The following is a 13,675-nucleotide window of genomic DNA, read 5'->3' as shown; positions in this document are numbered from 1 at the left end:
CTACATTAATCTTTTCTGCTTAAAAATTTTAGACTTTTGCTTTAAAAGTTAAGTCTTTATTCTTGTAAACTTGCAAAATCTAAGACACAAGTTATTTGTAAAGGTGTTATAAATGTTGCATTTACTGCAACAGAAACATTTAAAACCTTAGTATATACCTTTATGTTAATTGAAGGGTGAGTTCTTAGTAGCTGGATGAGCACTGGAAAGGCATTCTCCTCGACAACAAATTGTTGACTCATGGGATTGCTGGTGTGGGCCACACCTGTAAGGTTGCATAGGCCAATGAGGTGATGGTTTTGTTTCTTTCATATTGTAAATTGTAGTCAAACTTAGCTTGATTTGGGTTGATAAACTATCTTAAGGTAATAAAGCAAATTTTAAGAACATGGCATATTGACACTATTTCAACACTTCTGCCCTGCTTTAGATCTTTAAAGGGCAGAATGAATAAGCATGCACAATTCATTATTAGAGTTATACACGGTTTTATAATAGAGACATTTGAAAAATGCTACATTGATAAAGAATAACAGCCTGAATTGTTTAAAAATACTATATCTATTAAAAGTTTCTTAATAAAAAATGACTAGTCACTAAGTTAAAATTTCTAGCTGTCTTAAATTGCATATGGTAAAAAGATAAACATTATCTTTATAACATTCTATACCTCGAGTTGCAATCTAATATCAGGAGAAAAGTCAATTTTATTTTTGTAAATATACATTAAAATTCTAATTTTGTTTTGACAAAGAATGCCATTACATATATTGTAGGTTTATATATTTATATACTATAAATATAATATATACTGTATTATACTTAAATATAGTATAAATATATTTATGTGTACACTATATAAATATAGCAAGCTTATATACTTAAATAAAAAAATACAAGTTTAGGCTTCTCTAAACATTGACAAAGAGCCAGCCACATATTGTTCTTTGAAATTTAAATTAACTAGGGGGAGTAGAATGACCAGTAGCCACTTTATTTTTTCCCCTTTTTTCTCCTTTATACCCCCATATAAGTGCAATTGTAAGGTGGATGATCAAGCAAAGATAGATAGATAGATAGATAGACAGACAGACAGACAGACAGACAGACAGACAGACAGATAGATAGATAGATAGATTTTGTGTGTGTGCATGTGTGTGTGTGTGTTACCATTTACTAGATGTGTTTGGTTTGTGTGACTATGTCTATGTGCTTATGTGCCAGCTGAAATTACAGGCTGGGTGCTAAGAATATTAAGGCTAAAACGCAAACTAGGGCCTCTGGAAGAGCAATAAGCTGTTGTTACAACTGAGCCATCTCATTGGCCTCCATTTACTAGAATTTTATTATCTGAATATATATATATATATATATATATATATATATATCATAGATTCCAGCTCTGAAAGAGACATTATTTTCTGGATTATTTATTTTCTCCTAGTATTTAAGGAATTGAGATTATGGCTGATGTATTTTGGCAGCTGCTCCTGCTTTGCTGGTTGAGGGGACAGGACGTCCCATGGGAGAATGGTGTGTGAAAAGTGTGAAAAGAAACTTGGCAGAGTTATCACTCCAGGCACATGGAAGGACGGTGCCTGGGACACCACAGAAAGTGAGGGAAGGAAGCTTAATTAAAATAAAGCTTTGACTTCCAAAAAAGCAAGGTTTGATCCATATGCAAAAAAAAAAATAAGTAATAAGTTCTTCACTTGTAGAATTTGTAAAAGTTCTCATTACTGTCAAGGCTGTGCCTACAGAAAAGGCATCTGTGCAGTGTGTGGCAAGAAGGCTTTGGATACTAAAAGCTACAAGCAGACTTCTATCTAGATATGTTGATGAAGATTCTGACTCTCTATGGTTGTACTTTGTGCTCCAACTGTTCAAGGCAGCACATAGATGGCCATCTTATAAAATAACCTGTTTGAAGATGAACAATTCAGTCTGAAACCAGGAAGTTGATCAGTACTGATTTGTCTGCTCTCACTAAGTTCTGAACAATGTTTCTACCTTAGGTGATTATCTTTTGGTGACCATTTTATTGAACTAGATAAGTGACAAAAATTAATGGAAAAGGTGTTCCAGAATTCTGTACACACTCTCTACTCAACATATCTATAAAATTAATGGGAAAAAAGGAAATTGAGATTGCATACAAACCAATACAAATGGACCCCACTGCTCTGATGACGCTCAGAAGTGTGCCTTCTGCTATCTTATTAATCCTCAGCAGGCGAACCAGTGGGGCAATGCCGTTACCTTCACATATTTGATTCTGGTGCATCCTGCTGTCCTTACTTAGAGCTATGACTGCTTCACCTCCTGGTAACACAAAGTAAGAGGTGGGTGTGGACTTTGGCATCTACTACCTTAGCAGTTAGACAAAGAAAGCCACTTACCTACATACTGCATCTTAGCTGATGGTGACAAAAGCATGTTTATTATGAAGTTGTATCCAATCTGCTCTGCCATGAACTTTTGTTGTTTCAGCGTTTGTCCTGCTAAGGCCCAAAGTGCTATGGCTCCTTGCTCCTTAACATCTATCTGAAAGGCCTATTGAAACAAAAAACATGGTGTTCGTTCAGTGCATGTGTACTGAACACATTACAGATGTATATTATATAAAATACACATTCAGGATTTTGTTTGATTTTTCTAATCTCCAAATACAATTCAAACAAAAATTAACCATCTAGACAACTAGAAGACTGAAGATAAAAGTCCTACCTTTAGGAGTTTGAGGAGGTCCTTAGTTAATTTTCTTTCCAGAAATGCCTTCTGGATTAAAGGATTGCAATTTGCCAGTGACTCCACAGCCATTGCGCCTTTCACTTGGACACTGAGCTGCTTCCCTTTAAACAGAGCTACCAGGGGAGGGATAGCCCCTTTCATTGCTATAGCATCCTGCACCTCCTTATTGTCACGGCCAACCTCAGCGATTGTAGCTGAGGACACTGCCTTCAGCACATCTTCAAAAGAGTAAAGAGTAAGGGAACAAGTCATTGAAAATACAATATACTACATTTCTGGGTAGTCCACATATTACAAAAGCAAATTTTTAAGTTCAAAGAAAAATTTAGGAAACAGAAATATAAATAACTGTCCAGGTTCATCATTTAGGTTATCCTGTCCACTACTTCTGATAGAGATAACTGGCTTATTTGGATAATTATAGACATATTCAATATAATTGTACTACAAATGAATTGTTTTCTATATTCCATTATGAGCATAAATGCCACAAATGTCTTATAAATACTGCATTAATGGTCATATCACATTGAAAATGTATGTTGCTTCAAACTTTTCACTGTTTTAAATAATTCCAGGAAAATTTTTTCTTAACATGTAGATATTTATCAGTACATTTTCCTTTAGCATAGAGTCTTGAGAATTACTGGAATAATTCAATACATTTCAGTAAATTGATTTCTAAAAGGGTCGGTAGCATGTTATTCTTTCATAATCAGAGCTCAGGCAGATCAATTTGACTTTGTCTTCTTCAAGAAAATGTTATCATTAAAAATGCATACATGAAACTTGCTAACTTGATAGACAAAATTGACATTTCATTTTATTTTGTTCTTAAAATGTACAGAAAAGTGCAAGAATGGGTGATAAAACTTAAGACATTTTACCTGCACTTAGAAACGTAATATGTTAATACCTTGATTTTATATGTATCTATTAGTTTTGCTTACTCTCTCCATCCATGTGTATGTTAAACATTTTAATATACTTTTGAGTCAGTTATTTCTCCAAACTTTGTGATTTTAAGTTTTCCAGATATTTTGGGTAATATTATATACCTAGATCCATTCAACAATAAATCCAAAATATGCCCATAGACAACTCCATGTTTGCTTCATTTGGTAAATCTGTCACTTTTAAACAGACAGGTTGAGGCTCACCGGAATCAGAACTCAGAAACTGGATGAGGTACTGGATACCATTATAGTCTCTCATTGCTTTCTGGTTGCCTTCGTTTCCTATACATAAGACCCGGATACAGTTCATGACATTCACCAGCACATTTTCTTTGTTAAGGCTTAAAAGATTTATCAGAGCTGGAATTCCATTCTAAAAAGAAACAGAGAGAATTGTATTTGAATTAGTTTAAGATTGATACAATTTTTTAAAAAGCTTTCTGTAAATGCATTCTTATTTAGAAGAGAACAATTGCTTATAAGCAAAACGTCTACTGCTGTTGCACAGTGAGTTAAGACAACTGAGTAGTTCTTACCCAGGAAAAATAGATTATTGCAGAACTAAGATAAGCACATACATATGCATTAGCCTAAGTACACTGCATACACAGAGAAATTGTCATAGTTCTGGCTTATTGCCAGAATCAATTAAAAAGAGAGTTACATTGATAAAACTGAGTAACCCAGAGTTGGACTTGGGTGTGACTATGTTTTCAATATATTGTCTAGAGGACTGATATAAGACACAGCAATTAAAGTTTTTCAGAGAAGTTTTAAAAAATGAACAAAGGCAAATTAAAAAAAAAAAAAAAAAAGGAGTACAAAGAAAATAGAAGTGGTTCCCACAATCAGGAACTCAAAGTAGAGCATTAAGCCTGACAGAAGTTGCACTTTATAATGCATATGGTTCAGATCATACTGAAGAAACAAATCAGGTTACTTCACTTCATTTGTAAATATCTAAAGAAAGGTCTTAAATACTAGTGGACACAATGAGGGTAGGTTTTACTTGAAGAAATAAAGCCTGGCAACAATTGCTTGGTGTTCACGAAAAGCAATTTTTTTTTTCTAATTCTTTCTGGCACACAATTGGGATATGTTTCTCACACAGAACTAATAGCTTCGTTTAAACAAGAAACAAACAGTATACACTATAAGAAGTGCCCCATCTTCTCACCAGACTACTCTAAACTACGTCAGTGCTAAGCATTAGGCCCCCTAAGCCCACTTTGCTACAGACCTGACTCATGGAAATGACTGCTGCTGGCTGAAGAGCTTTCCCTCCCCTCTCCCCATCATCGCTAGCAGTTTTGTTACTGTGTAACAACATGTATCTGTGTCTTTCTAATTTCTGTGTGAGAGAGTTGCTGTTAGGGAAAGGGGGTTCTGTAAAGCAGTACTCACATATTTGGCAATAACATTCTTGTTTTCACACTTAGCAATATCATACAGAACAACAGCACAGCGAGAATGGAGCTCAGGTTCATCCGAAGCCAGCAGGTTGATCAAAGCAGGGATGCCTCCTGCCTCCACCATTGCATGCACTACACTTACATGAGTTGAGATATTACTCAGCAACCCAACAGTCTTACACTGCAGTTTTATTTTGGGACATTTTAACAGATTGACTAAGGCAGGAATGGTGCCTGTAAAGATAAGACTAAAATAAGCATAAATTATTCAAAATCCATTTATAGGCAACATATCCTGACAGTATTGAAGTAACATTCATGGTCTGGCAATATAAATAATTACAGACTGTTCTACAAAGTATAGAATAAGAACTTGAAGTGATGTAGAAATAACTATGTCTTATTTATAAGTTAGTAGCTTTTTCTCTTTGCATATTTGATTTCCTATAGCATGCATAATCATATGCATTAAAATACCAAATTTTGGCCTATGAGAATTGATTTTTTTTATGTAGATAGGAACTCACTATGTAGACAGTTCTTCTTCCTTCTCAGCATCCTAAATGCTGGGCTCACAGGTGTACAGCATGATGTCTACAATACCACATGGTGAAGTTCTTTTCTGGGTACTGAATTGTCTTTATGTGGCAGCATTTGCTTAATTATTGATGTGTTATCATATGTTGTCTTAAAACTAAATGTGGACAGCCACTGCAGTACATTGAGCTCCACAGAGACAGTGCCGGGACAAGCGAGAGCAGGACAGACACTGGGCAACTCTGCCTTTAGGAGGAAAATCAACCAAACATGGGCAAAAGAGATCCTAAGAAGCCGAGAGGCAAAATGTGCTCATACACATTCTTTGTGCAAACTTCCCAGGAGGAGCACAAGAAGCAGCTCCCGATGCTTCTGTCAACTTCTCAGAGTTCTCCAAGAAGTGCTCAGAGAGGTGGAAGACCTTGTCTGCTAAAGAAAAGGGGAAATTTGAAGATATGGCAAAGGCTGACAAGGCTCATTATAAAAAAGAAATGAAAATCTACATCCTCTCCCAAAGGGGAGACTAAAAATATTCAAGGACCCCAATGCACCCAAGAGGCCTCCTTCGGCCTTCTTCTTGTTCTGTTCTAAGAGCTGTCCAAAAATCAAAGGCGAGCATCCTGGCTTATTCATTGATGATGTGGCAAAGAAACTCAGGGTGATGTGGAACAACACTGCCAGGGATGACAAGCAGCCCTGTGAGAAAAAGGCCGCCAAGCTGAAGGAGAAGTACAAGAATATTGCTGCCTACAGAACTAAAGGAAAACCTGGTGTGGTGAAAAGGGAATTAGTCAAGGCTGAAAAGAGCAAGAAAGAAAAGGAAGAGGAAGATGAGGAGGATGAAGAGGAAGGGGAGGAAGAAGAGGGAAGATGAAGATGGTGATGAATAAGTTGGTTCTAGTGCAGTCTATAAAGAATTTAACTCCCCTGTACACAACTCACTCCTTTTTAAAAAATTGAAAGTAAGGCTGTGTAAGATTTTTTAAACTGTACAGTGTCTTTTTTTTCTTTGTATAGTTAACACACTACTGAATGTGTCTTTAGATAGCCCTGTCCTGGTGGTATTTTCAATAGCCACTAACCTTGCCTGATACAATCTGGGGGTTGTAAATTGGCATGGAAATTTAAAGCAGGTTCTTGTTGGTACACAGCAAAAATTAATTCTATATAGGGAAAGTAGTTTGGTGTTTGTTTTGTTTTTTTTCTTTTGATTTCTTTTGTTTTGATTTTTTTTCATCTTCAGTTGTCTCTGATGCAGCTTATATGAAGATAATTGTTCTGTTAACTGAATAGCATTCTGTAATTGCAAAAAAAAAGTTGCAGCTGTTTTGTTGATATTCTGAATGCTTTGAGTAAATATAGTTTTTATTAGTTAAAAAAGAAAACTAAATGTGAAAACGTGCTGATCTAGTAAAATGGAACAGTAACCTCACTATAATTAATCTAGAATCAACTAAAAAGAGAGTCTCAGTGAAGGACTGTCTAGATAAGATTAGCTTATAGGGGGATGATTGTTTGTCTTACTACTGTTAATTGATGTAAGAACTCATCTATATCAACTGGCTAACACCACGACCTAGTCAGGGACTCCTGAATGTAAGTGTAGCAAGAGGGCTGGGTACAAAAAGGCTTGCATGCACACATTTACTCTTCTCTGCCACTAACTGGGATGTATGTAACTAGCTGACTCAAGTTTCTGAATCCTTGACTTCCCTGTAATGACTCATTGTAACCTGGAATTATAAGTTAAAATAAGCACTTTCTTCCCTAAGTTGTTTTTGTCAGGGTAGTTTTCCTAACCAGTATCCAACTAGAACAACTAGCTGGATAGAGTTACTTTTATTACTTCTTAAAATTTTAAGTCTTTAGAGAAATAGAGTTCCTCTATAAAGTATGTAGGGATTTTGGGGGGGGGGGGGTTATGTGCAATTTTCACCTGAAAAATAAGACACAAAGTTGACAAAAGTGATCTTAAAGGGAAAAAAAAAAGCTTAAAATCAACTAAAAGGTGTCCTTTAGAGGTAAAAAACTATTTTTAAACCAATGCTTGATTGCATATGCTTGTAAACCTAGTGTTCAACAAGCCTCGAGTAAAGGAAACCACAGCTGACAATGCTAGTTTAGCCAAGACCCTATGGCTAGTCATGGACCTTTGGAGAAACCATTATCAATCTGCCAAAGGAACCTGGTGATCAGATGATTCCTAATGACACGCCGCTATATTCAAAGGTCAGTGCCTCACTCAGCCCACATCTGCAAAGTTTCCTCTTGACTCTCTAACTCAAAGACCCACAACTGAACAATTTGCAGAGAATGAGAGATTTAATAGCACTTAGTCCTAAATGGGATGTCTTCAGGAGTCTATGTAGAAGAGGAGGTGGAAAGACCATAAAGAACATCTATCCTGAGCAAGAGCATTTGAACCCCACTGGCAAAGAGAAACTTAGATTTCTCTAATGGGGTCTCACTAGGAATATCAGCCATGTTCCCAGGCAGACCCCATGCCCAGGAGCAACTGCCAACAACAATAAGGAAAAGAAACCTGTGGTATTTTCTTTGTTTAATTTGCTTTGTTCTGACATTTTTGTCTTTTCAGATTTTTGCCTGCTTGTTTTTATTTATGTTTTGGGGACACTTGTGCTCTTTTTCTTGCTTTGTTTTTGTTTCCTGTGTTTTTGTTTTGTTTGCTTGTTTGTTTAGAAACAGAGCAAGGAAAAAAAAAACAAGAGTTGAGTAGGTAGAGAGGAAGGGAGGATCCAGGAGGAGTAAGGGAGGGCAAAAAAAAATTGTATACATTTTTAATTTAAAAAATGGTGACACAAGAAGATTACAAGCTCAAGACCAGCCTAGGCTATATGTGAGACCCTATCTCAATATATTATGCTAATATATATTATAAGATAAAGTTGGGAGAAAAACCCTAGCACTCAGGCTTGTATAATTTGTGTGTGTGTGTGTGTGTGTGTGTGTGTGTGTGTGTGTGTGGTTTACCTGGGTACATTATAGCTCTACTTAAAATATGATAAGAAAAAGTTAGTTAATATAATTTATATCACCTGCGTCCAGAATACATCGCCAGTATTGATCATCTGCTAAGCAAATTACTTCTAAGGACATGACAGCCATCATCCTTCGTTTGAAGCTTTCACACTGCAACATTTCTGGTAAGTATTCAACAGAAAAACACAGTTGTAATTCACATCAGAGGCAATGGAATGGCTGTACATTTTTTATATAGGTGAAGTGAACACAAGAGTTAAAAATCATCCCACCACCAACCGCATAGGCTACATTCATTCCATGTTTATGGTCATTTGGGAGATGCTGGGTGGATAATCATGGGCTATAGCTTGGACCTGGGGTGGCACTCAAAGGCCCTTCCTAACGGTTTAGTCACCACTCGTGTCTATTGGGGTCTAGCTTGGTGCTATTCAGTAATGACGGGAACTTTAAGAGTGGGGTTTGGTAGAAATTTAAGATCATTGGGGAAAGTATTCATGAAGAGGATTGCGGGATTCCATCTCTTCCTTTTCCTGTCTCTCTGTTTTATTATACGTCTCATGAAGCAAACAGGTAATGGGCCTCTGCCATAGGATCCTGTAATAAGGGTTATTACTTCATCCCAGCCAATCCTGTGGGCCTAAATAGAGCTGCTCTGCATAAGTTGATTATCTTGGGCACTTGTAGCAGTAACAAAAGCTAATCTTTAAGGCTTGTAATACATATATAATTACTGAAAATTCCTAAATTATTTGTCTTTGGCCTAAATTGTAACACTGCCTAGAAATGCGGTTCAAATTCATTAGAAAAATAATATATTTCTAATGTGCCTATGATTAATTTTGAATAAAATTTGAGTAAGATTTTAAGGATGGCAAAGTAAACTACCTTAATCAATATGATTTTAATAGCCATTAAATTAGTATATTTCCTGAAAATTATTTATATAATTTTTAAACATATAGCATGAATTTAAACTCCAAAAAAAGAGATAAAACACTATATACAGCTTCTAAACAAAGTCTATGGTACAAGAAAACATGGGGCTGTATCTTTCCTTCGTCTCTCTCTGACTTCTATGTTCAGAAGTGGCCTGGTCCTTACTGAAACTGCTCTTAAGTTTTAGCTTCTACTCCAAAGGCTAATAATTAACTTGCTTCTAATTGTTATTCTGCTGGTGTTGTTATCATGTAATTACCAGGACTTTGCAACCATGGCTACTGGAAGTAGTGGCCAATTGGAGTTATATACGCCATTAAGTCATCCTTATCAAGGTTCAGACTTAGAAGTATTTGTAATGGTTGTCTGAGTCAAGTTGATCCTCACAGTTACTCTTTTAAAAGATTAAGATGCCACAACATATGTGCATAAAAATAAACACTGTGGCATTTCCCAATATCTCCTTGGGCTCATGTACTCAGAAATGTCTTCCAAGATTGGTGCTGACACCATTTTGAACAAATAGCTGAACATCACTTTTTAAAAGTGTGAGTTTGTGTGTATGTGTGTGTGTGTGTGGTGTTTCTGTGAATGTGTGGTTTCTGTGTGTGCATTTACAATAATTTGTTTATAGTGTTAGTTTATAGTGAATGAAAATGATTTGTGTGTGTGCATTTGTGTCCATATTTTGTATGTAGTGTTTGAGTGAATGGCTTTGCGTGTATACCCACATGTGAATTTATGTGTATATGTTTGTTTTGTAGTGTGCATTCATGTGTATTTTGTGTGTGTGCATATGTCTGGGATTTGTGTGAATGTGTGTTTTATTTGTTCATAAATGTATATTTGTATGGAGGATGGAGAGGTCAACATCAAGCACCTTTCACTATTTCTTTTCTACCTTAATTTTTTTTTTTTTTTTTAGTTTGGTTTGGTTTTGGTTTTTTTGGTTTTGTCTTGTTTAGTTGATTGGTTGGTTTTGGTTTTTCAAGACATTTTCTCTGTTTTAGCCCTAACTGTCCTGGAATGTAGACTAGGCTAGCCTCAAACTCACAGAGATCCACCTGCCTCTGCCTCCTGAGTGACTCTACCTTAATTTTTGAGACAGCATTTCCACTAAACCTGGAGCTCATCAGTTGGCTAGACTGGATGGCCAGTGAGCACTAGGAACTGGCCTGCCTCCCATTTTTATTGTCATATTCTCCTTTGTTTTCCCTTGAGTTCTTGCCTGCTGCTTAATCTTCATGCAATTTTGGGGGTTCTTGGGAATGTGCAAATTTCCATGTATACATTAAACTAACCTCATACCCTTATCTTTATAATAGTTCTAGCTTGCTTAAACACAGAGCTGGGGAAAATCTTAAACTGTTTTGCAAACCCAAGTGCAAGGGTTACAAACAAGCTGCAATGCCCACGTTTGCTTGTGTGCTTAGCCTCTGGATTCAGGCCCTCATGCTTGCAAGGTAGCTAGCTCCTTACTGAGCTGTCTTGGTAGCTCAAAGAGCCGAGCATGTTAAACCAGAAGAGTCAGGTTTAAATAGTAACTGTATGTTATCCAATTGGAAAACATCAGTTCTCACACCATCTCATTTCTATTTAATTTTTATTTTATGCTCATGATTCAAAATTATATACCTCTAAAACATCTACAGTAAAATATTGTGAATTCAAGTTCACCTCTCTGAAAGCAGTACCTTGGACTGTGCGGTCCACAGATCCGCCTAGTTTGGCATGGTGCTGCATCTTGCTACCATGGTCTTAGGCTTTGTCTGTGGCCTCAAGTTATGGGAAATGGGAAACCAGCTCAGTGTTGCTCTGCCATTTCTGTATGTCTGTTTCCTTGTGTTTATAGTTGTTACTTGAATCAGTACTTTGGATTTACGCTGCCTATAGAGCATCACTCTTATCTGGGCATGGTAGTAACCCATGGTGTTGTCTTATTCCTCACTGTTATTTTTCCTGGATCTAATCTTTCTCTATTTGAGACTCGCCTTGGTTTTTCCTGACTCAGTGACACTTTCCTTTGCCTAATTAAGACTGGCTCCACTCTGGAGCGCCCCTCTGCTGTCACCCTTTGCACTCTGTTCACCAAGGAGAAAGGCAGCCTCAGGAGCTGCTGGCCTTTCTGGTTGGGGTCTGTGGAGAGCCCTGGCACTGCCTGTTTCCTAGCCTTTGGAGGACTGTGAGCTATATGTTTGAGAAGTTCTCAGCTTTCCTAATGACGGCTTGGAATTTTCTGGAACACTAAGTCTAAGAGGCAGCTGCCTAGGCCCAACACTCCTGTTTTCTTGAATCTTGACTGCTTCTGCTGCTGATTCATTGTTTAATTTTCATGTAATTTAATGTGGCTTGGGGGAGGAATAAATTGTAACATGTACATTCAATTGATTGTGTAACACTTATCCTTGTTTTTCTAGCTAAATTGAACACAACATTTTGCATAGAACATCCATCAAATGTGAAGGAAAGCTTTTCTAAAACTGCTTCTAAAATTTGGAGTAAGGAGTTAATACAAAAGAACCTTTTCTATTTAAGCTTGAATTTCCTCTTTTTCTTTCTCTTTCCTTTTGGAATTTGATTTTTAATGGAGAAAATGATGCTCTGACTTCTAAGAAAGTTGGGAAATAAGAGTAAACATAATTGTGTAAGATATAGTTCATTTTTGGTTGCCAATCTTAAGTAAGAAATCAAACTACTTTTGCACACAAAAATATAGTTCCCCTTATCAACTGTACTATTGTTGGATTCAATGCATAAATTTATTTCATGATTTTTAATTTTAAAGACATACATATTCCATCTTACTTATTCACAGGTAACCATACCAAGGATCATATGACAGAATGATCAGAACCTTTCCTTACAATGAAATCTTGTGCTCTATACTCACCCACCAGAGTTTTCCAAACCGGGAGCTCAGGGATTTTCAACTCTATGATGTACTTAAGTACCTCTGTATGAAAAGTAAGCACTGACAGGTGGATGATGTTGTTTCCCTTTGTGTCTGTTTTTCTCCAGTTCGCACCAAGAGAAAACAGGTACTGAATGGTGTCTAGGGCTCCTGAAGTGGCAGCAAGTAACAGCGGAGTGCACTGATTCCTGAAGTCAAGCACACATGGTCACAGTGTTGAGCACATGTACATCACATTCCCCTTTATTGTATCACTGACAGGACTCTAATTTATACTACCCCTTCATCTTCCTTTAGATTCTCATTCTCTCAATTCCACAAATTTGCCTTCCTGCCTACCTGTCCTTAGTAGTCATCTCTGTCCTCTTCCTCAATTATTATACCTTATGTGTTTGGAAGTTGATACTATACAAAGTAATTAAAATACACTATCCTATCTAATCTTTTATAGTTCTATAAATTAGTAGAAACATAATCAGATAATATCAATCTACCTTACAAATACCAAATAGATTTGATAGTTGTCAAACACATTTTAAAATATTTTATATTCAATTGCAAATCCCAGTTTCCCCATTGCAGAAGCTAACAGTATGAAAACTGACTGACTGTTGATTTAGATAATGAAGCTCTTTGAGTTGTATGCATGGTTGGTTATCCAATCCAGTGTCCATCTCCCATCTTCCCTCATAGGTAGGTATATGACGACGCAAACAGTGCAGCTAACAGGACAGTAGTGGAAGTTGCAAGGGCACCTCTGTGAAGGGAAAGGCGTGTGCTGATGCCTTCCATCTTTTTACTGCTGTCTATAATCCAGCCAAGAAAATGGACATGGCGTATGTTAAGGAGCAATAAGTCCAAGCCTGTATGCAAATAACAGACACACAACTTGAAGACTTAAGACTAACATATCCATGAATAGTTTCATGAAATCAAAATAATCACCTGGTCTTTGGATTCCTAGACAATCCTTAGGAAAAAATTTACACCTCTACTCTAAAAAATTGTTCTTCAGCAAAATTATGAAACTTTGCTTGTATCTCTGCTAGATACAAGTAGCTACTTCAGCTGAGATACATTCTATCTACCTTGATCTGGAACCACCAGGGGATTATATGGGAAACAAGAACAACTTTCTCTTCCTTAGTAACATGGTTAGCCTAATAAAC

General features: G+C 36.7%; 1 protein-coding gene and 1 pseudogene across 2 annotated transcripts in view; one reads left to right on the top strand and one right to left on the bottom strand.

Annotated features, from left to right (window-relative positions):
* Window positions 1-13,675, bottom strand: part of ANKAR (ankyrin and armadillo repeat containing) — a gene marked incomplete at both ends in the record, with an annotated part of 56,085 nt that overhangs the window by 22,696 nt on the left and 19,714 nt on the right. Inside the window, 8 exons of the mRNA XM_080932763.1 lie at window positions 159-265; window positions 2,161-2,322; window positions 2,400-2,553; window positions 2,728-2,969; window positions 3,912-4,080; window positions 5,112-5,353; window positions 8,713-8,817; window positions 12,486-12,694. Coding sequence (XP_080788889.1) covers window positions 159-265; window positions 2,161-2,322; window positions 2,400-2,553; window positions 2,728-2,969; window positions 3,912-4,080; window positions 5,112-5,353; window positions 8,713-8,817; window positions 12,486-12,694 — 1,390 coding nt within the window. The remainder of the gene's footprint in view (window positions 1-158; window positions 266-2,160; window positions 2,323-2,399; window positions 2,554-2,727; window positions 2,970-3,911; window positions 4,081-5,111; window positions 5,354-8,712; window positions 8,818-12,485; window positions 12,695-13,675) is intronic.
* On the top strand, window positions 1,531-1,830 carry LOC308432982 (cysteine-rich PDZ-binding protein-like; annotated as a pseudogene). The gene has a single exon. The product of its transcript is annotated as a cysteine-rich PDZ-binding protein-like (transcript).

Source organism: Micromys minutus, assembly GCF_963924665.1.
Source record: "Micromys minutus genome assembly, chromosome: 19".
NCBI lineage: Eukaryota > Metazoa > Chordata > Mammalia > Rodentia > Muridae > Micromys > Micromys minutus.
Note: the sequence above shows the minus strand (reverse complement) of the source record. Positions and strands in the feature narration are given on the sequence as shown.